This window comes from Vanellus vanellus, assembly GCF_965231255.1.
Source record: "Vanellus vanellus genome assembly, chromosome: 7".
Lineage (NCBI taxonomy): Eukaryota > Metazoa > Chordata > Aves > Charadriiformes > Charadriidae > Vanellus > Vanellus vanellus.
In genome coordinates, this window is record NC_138912.1 from 469745 (window position 1) to 483857 (window position 14113).

At 47.6% G+C, this 14113-nt stretch overlaps 1 protein-coding gene across 1 annotated transcript in view; it reads right to left on the reverse strand.

Annotated features, from left to right (window-relative positions):
• INPP5A (inositol polyphosphate-5-phosphatase A) overlaps positions 1-14113 on the reverse strand; it is a gene marked incomplete at its 5' end in the record, with an annotated part of 249378 nt that overhangs the window by 178365 nt on the left and 56900 nt on the right. The window contains one exon of the mRNA XM_082486228.1: positions 6852-6893. Within this exon, the coding sequence (XP_082342354.1) occupies positions 6852-6893 (42 nt within the window). The remainder of the gene's footprint in view (positions 1-6851; positions 6894-14113) is intronic.

A 14113-nucleotide genomic window follows, 5' to 3' on the forward strand; every position in this document is an offset into this window, starting at 1 on the left:
TTGACGAAGCCCTGACACATTTCTGCAGCGCAACAAACCAACCAAAGCAGGCGACGCGCCAGGCTGCTCCGCCACAGGCTGACAACTGTGTGCCTGTTCACTCTGTGGCCGCGCAGTCACTGCGGGTCCAGGTCCCACCTGCCGCCACCCCAGAGCCCACCCCTGTCAGGGGCACCACTTACTGCATGAACAAAGGTGACAGCTCCCCCAGTGAGACTCTCCTGACAAGCAGACTGTCTTCTCCTCTTAATCACCTCTGCATGGTATTTCGGTGATTTTTAGCAAAACAGTTGCTTGTTGTTTGTTCTCCTCCTTCCCTAAACACAGATATTTTATCCCACTACACTATTCCCTATTTTCAGAGACATTCATAGTCCAACCATAGCTTCTGTTCTGCCTTTTTTTTTTTTTTTTTAAAAAGTATGAAAAAAAAGTAGCCTCTTGGAAAACTACTTAGACATAATTCATAATTCCCACACCTTCCAAAAATTTGGGTGGCCTACAGCCTATTTGGACCAGCCAGTTACAGGGGCTGCCAAAAACAATCTATTGAACAAACCAAAGCAAAACACAGCCTGCAAATCCATAGCAGGGAAAGTAACTGACCACGCTACCACAGAGATTACCAGGATTCTTAACGGTTATGATCAAATTGATTAATGAAAGAGAAGATTCAAAGATTTGATGAATATTACTAAAAAAGACAAACATGCTAGAAGAAAAAGAGTGAATTGTTTAGTAATCATACGGGTAGGGCAGTTAATGGTTTCAAGGGCATTACGGTAAAGTTGCACTGATCTATGCACTGACAGCCTGACTGCTGAAAAACAGGCATTAATTACAGCAGAAGTCTGTGATTGTAGTCCATCCAAGAAAATTGTGCTTTCTATTTTAACATCAGTTCCATCTATAGCACAATAAAAGTTGTTCTAAATCACCACCTTCTTTTGATCACATTTGAAGCTGTCATGGTTTCACCCCGGCCAGCAGCTGGGACCATGCAGCCACGCGCGCAGTTCTGCCCCTTCCCCCAAAAGGGCAGGGAGAAGAGCAGGAAAAGGAGAGGAAAGGGAAAGAAAAAAAACCGTGGGTTGAGATGAAGACAGTTTAATAGAACAATAACAGAAAAGGTTAATAATAATAATAAAAAAAATAACAATGACAACGACACAGGTCACTCTCACCACCCGGTGAACTGAAACCTCCCCGAGCAGTGATCACCGATCCTGTCCCCGGCCCCGCCAGCCCCCACTTCTATACCCAGCACACTCTCTACGGTACGGAACAGTCCATCGGCCATTCCATTGCTCTGTCAATGCTCCTTCTCAGCTTCTATGGGAAGCTGAAGAGAGTCCCTGAAAAGTATAAACATTGCTTAGCAACAACTAAAATAATATGAATCACAGAACGGTCAGGGTTGGAAGGGACCTCTGGAGACCATCTTGTCCAACCCCCTGCCAGAGCAGGGTCACCTACAGCAGGTAACAGCTGTAGCAGGCTTTATTGACACTCCTTTCACAGCAATCACTAGGAAGAAAATTAACTCTTTCCTGGCTGAAATCACAACAGAAGCAAAGTAGTTGACCCATTTCTGTGTTTCAAGTCACAGACGCCATCTAAGATTTCACCATGACGTAGGACTCTGTGCCTTTTCAAGCACAAGCAAATCTTCTTTCAAGCAAAGATGGTTTCAACAGTCAGCTGTGACCAACACCTTAAATACACCTATCAAAAGCCTTTAATAATGATTTAATACTACATGCAACCTGTTTGCAGACTACACACGGATATCAATCTTTACCGGGACAGCAATCACAGCAACAAACTCTGCAATGAAAGTGCAATGCAGAAGCTCCTGCGGAGGTGCCCAAGGTCCCCCCGTGCTGCCATCCCGCGTGGGTTTCCACTCTCTTCCCGAGGGGCGGAGGGGAGCGAGTCATCTATCAGCACTTGCTGTCACCAAAGTGAACCTTTGGCCATCATGGTGGCGCTGTGGGCAGCGCACGCCAGGGCTGCCCATGGCACCCCCCTGCAGCAGCGGGGCTGGCCGCTCAACCCAGCCGAGGCGGTCCCGCTGCAGCCTCTTAACCACACCATGGGACACTGGGCACAGGCTTACGCTCACCAAACTCCACTTTATACATGAAGATCCATATAGGAATGGATGTATATCCATCTAGGGCAGCAGTACTGCATGCAGGAAAAAGCAGATTTCTGTAACGTCTACAGCTACTGGTGGGTATTTAATAATTTCCATAATCTTGATGGCTTCCTTGCACAAAGAAGAAAGAGACTGTAACAAACAAAGAAATGAAGAAATAATTTTATCTGTAGTGGAGTTCTAACCTAGCCCCCATCCCCAAACCAAAGCACGTTTTAGATAGTGAATAAACAAACCAACCCTGAGAAGTGAAAAAGCGACTTCAGCCAGCTCAGAGTGCTCCTTCTCTTCTCAGGGTGAAAAGCAAAGCACAGATCGCACCTTCTCTGCTCCCGAGTGGAGACAGAGCTGCAGAAGATCACTGTGTGGCCTCCCTCGGGCTCGTTCACAACACCTTCCCACTCCTCACCCGAGGAGCTGCCAGCTCTGCTCCAGCGTCCCGCTGTCCCGGCCGGGCTGTGCCGCAGCAGGATGGCCCCGTCCGCCACCCGCATCTTCCTGGGGCACAGGCCCTGTGCCCCGGCGGGCTCAGAAGGGGACGGCAGGAGCAGGGGGGGTATGGGTACGGGCAGAGGTGGAGCCCTGAGCCCGCCCAGGAGGGCTGGGAACGGGCACGGGATGGGAACCCCGACCAGCAGCTGTCTGGAGGGACCTGACTTTAAGACACTACAGATGAAGCAGATGCTGCTAGCTGCCTTATTCACGGTTACAAATTAAAACATTAGTTCAGTGTTGCTAAGTCAAGAGGCAATAAGATGCAAAATCTGATGACAACTATAGAAGAAAAAAAATAAAAATCCACTGGGCCAATTCTCAAATTGCCACATTTCAAGACAGCAAGTTCCCGAAGCTTAGCTTTTGGAGATGAATTAAACAAAATTCTTTGCCTTCCTACAGGCCAGGTACCTTTCTGGCTTCACAGAGGAAAGCTGAAAACACCGAATAAGGACTTCCAAAGCCAGAGCACACAAATCACAAACTCAGACACTCTGTGCTCCTTCCGAAGAGTATCACTACTCGACAAGATGCTCAGAAAATCTTCAAACCAGTCCCCGCCTCAGCTGGCGCCAAAGCAGCGGCAGAGGCCCGGGGAGGGTAACTCCCCCCTTTAAGCTGCCGTCACAGGAGCACACGTCATCCGCGCGCACCGCCATTGGGAGGGGGATGGGGCTCGGGGAGGAACGGGGGAACACGGGAGGGGGGCTGACATTTGTTCCTTTCTGCTTTATAGCTTAATTTAAAATCCGCTAACTTTAAAGTCAACATCGTAACCCACAGAAGAGAAGGAACATGGCGTTCCTCAATCATTTAGTGAATGTTTTTTATGATACTGTGTTTTAGTGAGATGACGTACTTCGATCAGTTTGTTAAGCATTCATGGACAGGTGGATGGATCTTTCAGAAGCCTTTCCTTGTTCCTAAAGCATCTCCCTACCACAGCACTTCCTTTTTCCACTACTTCTTTTTCGCAGAAGCTGCCTGGCTTTAAGCCTTCTTATTTATCTACACGAAATGAGAATACAATACCTATGGCTTATATCATCAGGAAAAGCGTTGTGAAGCCCCCAACTGAATGCCATGTATTCACCCACCGGACCAAGTGGAAAAAGCAGAGCAGTGAGGAGGAAGAGCTTCACTATAAATTTAGCAGTGGGAAACAAGCAAGTTTCAGAGATCCAGGCTGCTCTTTCCTCCCGGGAGCCTGCTGCCAGCGGCGCGTCGGGGGCGCCGACTATTCCAGTGCTGCATGACATGCATGGGAAAGGCTCCACCGCCACCTCCTCTGGGGAGCACGCCAAAAGCCAGTACCTATAAATATCCCGAATCGAGTTCAGCTGAACTTTTCCTTCATCTTGTCTTAGTTTTCCTTGGGAGAAAAGCAGCAAACAACAGTGAACTGGTAGAAAATTACCCGGTTAATAGTTAACTCAATTTTAAACTACCATGTCAGATGTCACCCAAAACGCCGGCTCCACTTTGACAAGAACCAGAGAGCGATGAATCCAAGGAAAACAGACCGGACAAAAGGTCTCTCAGCTGTATCAACTGTGTTGTCAACAAAAGCCATCAAGTAGCATGCTACCTCACAGGCTGCTGCATTGTGCGCGGTCATTAAAAACATCCCTGAAAGTTTACTTAAAACATTTTTTCCTTCTTCGTATTTCTTGGACAAACCGTTTAATTTAACAGATGAGATTTCGTATTTTTCATGTTAATAATGCAGGATATTTGTAGATCAATGGCAGAAGTTTAAAAATCTTAGCACGTGACATTTGAGTGTTACTGTAGTACTCCCTACGCTACCACACCCTCAGAAATGCACGCAGCATATAATCAGTGATGACACATAAATGAAGTTACCTGTGTATCCCTATCACAGCAATTAAAAGCGCATGTTTTAATTTACTGGAACTCGAGAACAAGCCCCCAAAATGCTCCTTCATTGATTGTTCTTTGAGATGAACTCAAACACGTGTTTCCATTAGGGATTTAATTTCTAGAAACATTTTAAACTTAGAGTGGTAATCGCGCTTCCTTTTTTGTGGAGATTATTTTGACAGCTTACAAAAGGACTTCATCCTCAGAAGTTACACAAACTGTACTGATACAACTACATATGCAAATTGAATTCCTCAGAAGAATGGAAAAAAATCGCGGTCTGCGGTTTATCTGGGTTTCGAGTTTACGAAGCAGCGTTAAGAGTCATTTTCCAGTACTTCTGATGAACTTCAATTTGCAGAGGTTTGCAACAAAGCGTGAAGAATTCAAACAAAAAAGACTGAAGTTGTGCATTGGCTAGGTTGCCATACAGCCCAGTACCAGAACTGTGCCGGGCTACCTCTGGGACACGCATGGTAGCCTCTTCCCCAGGGAGCTTTATATAAGTTTTATTCCACTTCCTAGTGCGTCTGCGAACGCGGCGCGATCACTCATCCTGCTGCGCGCAAGCAGGGAGGAAGGAGGGGTCAAGGCTGCCGAGCGGCACCGCTCCCCAGGAGACGCCGAGGACCGCGCCTGCCTCTCCCCAGCAATCACAACAACTGGTAACTTTTTTTCTCCTCTTCTTTTTTTCTTTTTCTTTTAAATGAATACAGCTTTCTCTGATTGCAGATACAGAGGTGCAGAGGCACGGGGGGGGAGGGGGTGGGTGGTGTAAGAGAGGTGGTTCAGGGCTACCACAGCTGCACTTTCGCTGGTCCAGACCCTGCACTTGACTGGCCCCGTGGGAGCGGTTACTGAATCATCGTCTCCCTGCGCAGAACTCGGCACACACACGGTTCACTGGATCAAAGACAGACCCCGTCCCGTTACATGCTAGCGGTCTCTGCTGTAGGATACTCGCAGCTCATTCTCTTCCCCTCCTCGTCCCGTTCTCCACGGGGGGAGAACATTCGGAGGCATTTCTGTAGTGCTCACCCCCTTTCAGCAAACAAGGGACCATGTAAGGAGCTCCTTGGCCCAGATGCATAAATAATGTGATGCTGAAAAACATGCAGCAAGCAAAAAAAAAAGTTGCTATTTAAATGTACTTTGTATTTTATTCTTAGGAAGAGTCTTTCCTGAAGATGCGGAGATGGTTTAAATCAGAATTAGCTGAGAAAGCCTGCACAGTGAGAGCATCACGTATGTATGGCAGTAATCAATCAAGATGGAAGGAGAAAAATAAACAGATGAATCTTCTGTGGAGTCAACAGATCATGAGGAATACAAGACTGGTTACTGCCTCTTGGATTTTTGCAAATCCATTAAACTTGTCAGAAAAAGCTCACCGCAGTATTTTACAACACAGCAATAAAGGTCACAGGCTGCACCAGTAACCTGAACAGATAGATAATTACAGGACATTTGCAGTTACAAAATGCAAAAGATAAAACATTGCTAATAATTTCTTTCTGTATAGTTTCATTTTAAAACTTGAACAGCAGAATATTGTATAGGAGTTGTAAAAAATGAATAAAGGAATCTCAGAAAGGACCGATTCCGGCAGATGCGGTCCAAGCTGCTCACTGTACTCAGGCGGCACACCACCTCTGTGTCCCACCAGCGCTCCTCTCCCAGTGCCCATTTACACGGTTCTGCATGAGCCCGGCGAGCTGAGCAAGTCTCTACTGCAACCGCACAATGTGTTAGAGTGGCTTTTACGCTTAAAAAACCCCAAACGCACCTGAAGTTTACAACACAGTTGATAATACAGGGTCAGTTTCAGCAGGTCCATATTGCCTAAACAAGAAAGTTTTCAAGCAGGAGCAGACAGCAGGACCCATCTACTGCAAACCAACACCAGAAATTGTTCGATTTCTATACAAATGCAAACTGGACTTACCAACTGTTTGGGTTTTTTTGTTTGTGTTTTTTTTTTGTTTTGTTTTGGTTTTTTTTTTTTTTAAATTACTCAAATGTATTTCTTATCAGGAGACTTAAAAGACCATTTCATGCTAAAATAAAGTAATTTTTATAAAATGTCAAACCTTTTTTTAGATCGAGGACTGTCAATGAGAACAGATTATGTTTATAGGCTGAACTTTCATAATCATTATTTAGAAATCCAGAAAGAGACACATATTCTTTTGGACTAGTTTTGACTATAAAATAGTTAGCGACTTCAACTTTAAAAGCAAAAGATCTTTACATTATTAAGCCAATAGATGAACGTGCATAGAAATCCATAAGAAAATAAGTTCTACCTTACCTGATAAAATTCCCGAAGCCAATTCTTCTGTAAATTTTCTGGCTGAAAAACAAAATACAAAAAGGAATTAAAAATAAGAGTAATGTACTTTTTAATAATATCCTGATACTTATTGCTTTCCTCAGTTCATTCAAACAGGGGCTTTTTTCCACAATTTAAGAAAAACAGTACAAACATGAGGATGTTCCTCCACAAGTGCCAATGGATAGACCTCTCCTTTTTCTTTCCGAGTCCCCTCTTCTCACATTTTCACTCAGAGGGAACGTTTTGCATACGACTTCACAACATCCATACACCCGCAAGACTACCAAGCAGACCAACCGACGTGGTCTGCACCGAGATACGCGCTTTTAGAAGCACACATTCACCGGCTGGAAATGTAAAGCTGACACCCAGCCCTCGCAATCTGAGCTCTACGTTACATGGATTTACTTCTAACGCAGCGGCGCAGAGGGCCGACCGTGCTCTCGCAGGATGCTCGGGCGCGTTAGAGCTCCCGTCACGGACAAACCGGGAGAAGTGTTTCAAGATTGCTACAGAAGTTACGGAAACTGACGCAGCAAAAATACGGCAAGTATGAAACAAAGTTTGTGTTTTCAGAAACAAAACCCACCCCCCATTCGATTATGGAGGGAGATAACCAATTTTCACACATTAAATGTACAGCTACAGGAGAAACATTTGTTTTTACCTTCAACAACAAGACTGCTGGATAATTTTTGCATCACGGTGGGGAATAAAAACCCAGATCAGACTTTTCTCTCCCAGAAATAGCGGGAATGTAGAGTATCTGTGGCAGGCAGCAGAAGGTATTGAACTGAAAACCAGACAGATGCCTCAACATCCTCCCTGTAGTAACAGTCAGGACTCCAGCGCCTGGAGGCAAATACACAGGCAGGAAGTGTCTGTTCTGCTCTTTTCCCATCGAGTGTGTTGTTTTCAAATCGTTGCGTATAACTTTAAATGAACTAATTTATATTTACTGCTTGTTGCATGAAGATTTGCCCATAGGTGGCTATAAAGATTTCTAGAGTAGAAAAAAAATATATTTTTTTTTGTCTACCAGTCTGTAAGAGTCATCCAGGTCTGTAAGCCTATAGAGTCTACAAGTCTACAAAAGGTTTTTGGAAACTGAGGGGGAAAAAGCACTACATTTGTCCTTTGCTACCCATCAGCTCCCTTTTATTGATCACTTCTTGACAATTCTGGAATTCAGACATTATTGGTCGAGAAGGCGAAATTTTCACTCCTTAGGAACAATTATTTTTTCCCTTGCGATGAACTTTGTCAGTGTTTCCCATGGAAGTTTCTGCCCTCGGTGCGGGAGCCGCCGGCGCGGGGGCACGGGGCCGGGCGCGAGCCGGAGCGAGAGGCCCCTGGTTCTGGGGCCGACGCCAGCCGGGACGAATGTTGGCCCGAGCTCAGGGATGCCTCAAATTAATAAACACACAGAACAAAACATCCACATCTCCCGCCCGTGCCCTCCCCTCGGCTGAACAGCGCGAGTCCCCGCCACAGCACGGGAGCGGCAGACACAAATCCGAACTGGAGGCAGCCAGGCCGGCAATGAAACAGTCCCGCTAAAAGCACGTCTCATTAACTGCTTATTTAGCAACTTAACTCTTTTTCTACACATTCTGAACTTAAGGAGACAACCCCTGAGTAACAGTGAGGAAGGACTGTTGCTTGTACAACAGCAGCAACAAGAACTCGAGCAAACCAGGAGCTGCTGTGATTTCAAGCCGACTTCTCACCTGAAGTTATGAAGACAGCGCAGCATTTATTGCAGCATTTATTGATTTTTTTTTTTTTTAACCACTCTACAAAACAGGCACGAACTGGGAACATGCTTTGTATATGATTTGTGTATGAGCTAAACCAGAAGGCCAGATTCAAACTATCAAGAAAGCAAGATCTTGGGGATTGTGAAATTTCTAATTAAAATTTTCTGGCGGTTACGAAAACTAGATAAGCAAGTCCTGCACTAGGCCAGGAGCAGACTTCAGCAGTGCTGTGTATTTATTTTCAAAACAAAGTATGGCCTTACTCAGTAGGTAATAGGCAATTTTCATGTTAACAAACAAACAAATCCCACGCACTCCTCACTTCTCTATTTTATTTATGCCAGTCGCAAGATGTCCTGGGGACCTCTTAAGTTTTAAGAATAATCCCAAATTAACAGAAGTTAGTCATTTTTGTAAACCCACTGAAGTGAACCAAACCCCATTTCAGTCTGTATTTACAGACAGGAGCTAAATGACGGGTGACACAATACCCCAAAGAACGCAAACCCAAATTTGAGGCAAAAGCACTGCAGAGGACTTCCCACCGAGAGCCTCACCCAGTTTCAGACAGTCTTTCCATGTTAAGCACAAACATAAGATTTCTATTTCGCGTGTTTTGAGATTTTCAGTCAAACCTGAGTGCGAATCTGTAAATAAGGATGGTGCAGCTATTCAGGGCAATTTAAATTAGCTACAGCTTTTTAAGGGAGAAAAAATTGCTACCAATCAAGAATATTTGATGCGAGTTATTCATACTTGAGGAATCCCCGGGGAGAAAATCAAACACAACTTTACCTTTGTTTTTATATACTATTGCAAGTGGTAGAAGTTTCCCCATTTGCTACATGGCGAAATGAAAACATTGTAAAATTAAACATGAAAACAACCCAGTACATCAGAGGGAAGCTGACAAGACAGCTCCAGAGCCCTCCAGCAGCTCCGCACCTACCTCCCATATGTTGGGCGAGACTGTTTTTGAGAAATCAGATCAAATATTGAAAAATTTGCCAGACAAACCCCCGAGCAGTGACAGCGATCCCTCAGACGAGCAATCTACAGAGGCTCCTCACGGTGCAGAGCGACCCAAGGCTCACCCCATTCTTCTGCGCCTCCCCGCTGCCCTCCCAGCGCGGCGCCCGAAGGGCCACGTCTGTCACAAGGAGGAACAATGGCTTCACTCCTGAGAAGGGAAAGGGGTCACTGCATTTTGTTCCCTGTGCTCCCAGTCCTTCTGATGGCCTGGGTCATTGCTCGGAGCAAGTGCCAAGGGCACGCAGCTAGAACTTACAGCAATAAGACACCATCCAAATGCCACCTAGCATGGACTGACGTCGAAGCAGCAGGAAGAGGCCAAAGGAGTGCAACACCGGATGGCCCCAGCTCTTAGTGGCAGCTCTGCCACCACGGCTCCTGGAGACGTACTGGGGGTCACGGGACCTTTCTGTGCCTGCCGGACCCACAAGATGAGTCACAGCAGAAAGCCAACAAGACGCTTGCTTGTTCCCCCTCCGCTACCCAGCCTGGAACGAGACGGGCAATACTTGTCTTCGTTACAGCTCAGACGGGCAATTTACTTGTCTTCATTACAGCTCAGAGATCCTTGGATGACAGATACTGTAAACGGAGAGCATCACTGTATCGATCCCTACCTCCCGCTGCAGGACACAGAAATACGGACAGACCTCCCTAGAAAACTAAAGATCTCAAACCCCCACATAAACAAATCTTCAGCAGCTACATTTTGAAGGTAGACCAGGAACGCATTTTGAACGTAAGCAGGAGTCAGCCACAAGGGACAATTAAAATAAAAGCTGCTAATAGCATTCCTGATGCCAATTTAACTCTTACGGTATCTACCAACTCATGTGTTTGTGAAAAAGCAGGAGCAGCCTGCAAAGAGATTCACGTGGAGGAACAGTGCTTTGGAGTTTGGCTTTTTGTTTGTTTTTAAAAAAGGCTTTATTTTCTTCTTATTTTGAACCCCAACAGTCACTACCTGGAGGCCCTGGAAGCTGATGGCAGATGTGCTCTATGGCGCTGCTGTGCACTTTCACCAGGTGCACCGAGAACTTCAGCTCAGGAAGAAAGGACACCATCCCACCAACGGCCTGGACAACCCGCACCTGACTGCTCGAGAACAGAATTCAACACAGCTCCGTGCCCTGCCAGTATAACCCCTCCTGACACCCACTGTATTTCAAGGTTTCTGGCACAGCGTTCGAACAGGAAGAGGAAAAATGAATTCAGGTCACTAAGTAGAGGTACACCTAATTTTACAACGTTGCTCGCCTGCACACCCCTAATAAACTAAGTAACAACAGAGAACAAAGTCTCGGGGGAAGGTGTTTACAGAAATAACTCTGAACTGAGCCAGGTACGAGGCGAAGGAAGTCACCAAAAGCTGTAGGACCCTCCCTATTTCCTCCTTCCCTCCTCCTCACCGGAGCAGCACAACCGGAACGCCAGAGCTGCGGAGTCAGGAGCGCTCACGGGGGGGCGAGGGATGTCGGAGGGACCGGCCGTGGCGAGGGCCCCGGGCAGGCTGCGGGGTCAGGCCCGCCCCACCGCGGCCGAGGAGCACGGCCGCCGTCCCGCCTGCCATCCTGCCCGGCGATGGCACTGGGGAGACCCGGTGCCACCCACACCCAGACCTGCAGCTGAGCGCCCGGCTCCACAGGGTCAGTTTAAACAAGTTAATTCTGCACAGGGTTGTTAATTGCACTGTAGCAGGTAAGAAGTGAGGGGCCAGATGATCTTCACAGTTCACAACAGAAGTTTTCTGAAACGGGTGACAGCAGGAAGCAAAAGCACCATGAAATAACATGAACAGGACAGACTAAAGCTCTCACACCTGTAGATTAATTCCTTCTGGACGGCACTGAACACAGGAAGGTTTCACAGAATCACAGAACAGTTAGAGTTGAAAGGGACCTTAAAGACCACCCAGTGCCACCCCCCGCCCTGGGCAGGGCCACCTCCCCCCAGCCCAGGTCACTCCCAGCCCCGTCCAACCCGGCCTTGAACCCCTCCAGGGATGGGGCAGCCACAGCTCCTCGGGGCACCCTGCGCCAGGGGCTCACCGCCCCCACAGGGAAAAAAATTCTTCCTTATATCTCATCTAAACCTGCTCTCTTCCAGTTTAAAGCCATTCCCCCTCGCCCTATCACTACAAACCCTTGTAAAAAGTTCCTCTCCAGCCTTCTTGTAAGCCCCCTTTAGGTACTGGGCGGCCACAATAAGGTCTCCCCAGAGCCTTCTCTTCTCCAGGCTGAACAGCCCCAACTCTCTCAGCCTGTCTTCATAGGAGAGGTGCTCCACCCCTCTGCTCATCTTCATGGCACACCTCTGGACTTGCTCCAACAGGTCCATGTCCTTCTTACGTTGAGGGCTCCAGAGCTGGACACAGTAGTCTAGGTGGTATCTCACAAGAGCTGAATTCAGAAACTGCCTGGATGGCTTATGCCCTGCTGTGTCATCCTTCCAACAGATGTCGGGGTGGTCGAAGTCCCCTGTGAGGACCAGGGCTTGCAACTGTCAGGCTGTTCCTATCTGTCTATAGAGGGCCTCATCTGCTCGGTCTTCCTGGTCAGGTGGCCCGTAGCAGACCCTCACTGTAACATCACCTGTCTGTGGCCTCCCTTTAATCTTGACCCATAAGCTCACGGTCAGCTCCTCATCCAACTCCAGACAGAGCTCCACGCACTCCAGCTGGTCATTGACATAGAGGGTGACACCCCCTCCTCGTCTCCCTGCCTGTCCTTCCTGGAGAGCCTGTATCTGCACTGAAGAAGCGATGACAGAAACACAAATCCAAGCAGGAGAAACAGCACTGGAAGATGCCAGTCAAGTCCCTTGGCGGGTGATTTCGGGAGATAAGGTGCTAACGAGGGCACTAGGGCTGCCAACAAGGGCTCCTCTGCACAGGACCAGGGGTTCGGTAACCCTGTGACTGCTGTGACCATCACCTCCCACCTCCGCAGGACCCAATGGTGAGAAGGACCCTGCCATGCTCCCAACTGCCATGCCCTCCTCTTCCAGTCCCTCCGATGGCACCATCGCATCCTTTCCTTCTGCTCTCACCACTCTGTGGTAACATTCTGTAATCTAGCCCTCTGCCGCAAACTCCTCCCGGTCACCTCTGTATAAATGAAATAATTTTAAGTTTTGAAGGACTGGAGATAACAATCAAGTGGAAAGATAATTTATCTTCGTCTTATTTTTCTGTCTAAAAATAGGTACATCATATTTCATGTCTTCCAGACTCTTTGGCCTTCTTCCCATCCTTTCTCTCCATGCTTTGTCCTTCATTAAATTATCTCATTCTTTTTGTAATGTAACTGAAATTAATCTTTTCCTTATCCTCTTCAGTGCCAGATTCTTTTATACCCATCCACTGACGAACCCCCTTCTCCCCATTCACTGATCCGAACCCTCTTTATCAGCCTCCGTGGCTCTGGCTGCCCCCCCTGCCCAGTCCCGCAGCAGCCGCGTTTGCTCCAGGTCCTCCTCCCCTGCCCGCACACCAGCTCCGCTCCCGCCCTCGGGGATCCGCCGGAGAGCAACGGGCTTGAGTAACGCCAGGACAGACACCGAAAGATGCAAGAAAAAGGTTTGAGCATCCTTTCGGAAGGAGTCTCTCTCCCGAGCACCAAGGGCTTCCCTGTGCTGCCCTCCCCCGTGCCCGGGGAGCGCCTGCCCCGCACGGGCTCCCGCGCGGCCTTCGCCTGCGTTAACCGCCGTGGTCAGGGGCCGAGCAGACGCGCGCAGGCTGTCTCCTCAAAGGCGCACCACAGTTGGGGAACTGGCCGCTCCTCGCGCTGCGCTGCTGCAGCTGAGCCCAGCGAGTGCCCCGGGGAGCGCGGTCCCGGTTCCACGCTGCCGCTCCACCCAACGGCACAGACAGAAACCCGACCCCCAAAACAGGCACAACTTCTTTCCAGGCGGCAGAACACAGGGGACCCATGTCAGGATAACAGGACACGCGCACCGCTGCTCCCTTCAATTAAAAGCCGTTTTGACCTTTTCCTGGAACTCCAAATGCCACTAAAACCATCCCTTTTCATGCCCAGTTTCCATTTGAAGTCTTTTTATGTCACACTGGTTACTGTATCGGTCAGGCTTATAAGAGAGCTAGCAAGCTTGCAAACACACGGATACCACGTGAGTTGGTAACGTCCTGAAAACAAGCGGCTTTTCAAAATGAACATACAAGTAGTCTCTCTTCTCCCCAGTGTTTCCATTTCCTACAAAACTACACCCAACCGCCAAAAGAAAGCTTTAAGCCTGTTGCAAAAATATATTCAGACAAGGAAGAAGTCTTTTCAAAAAAGGAAAAAGAGAAAATATATTTAGACAGGGCAAGAGGCCTTTCATTCAGGGAGAAAAAAAAGGAAAGCGAACTAAATGAAACCAAATTAACAGCCTGGAAAATTCCTTTCTAGTCTCATTCGGAGGGAAATGGAAGAAAGTAGATGAATT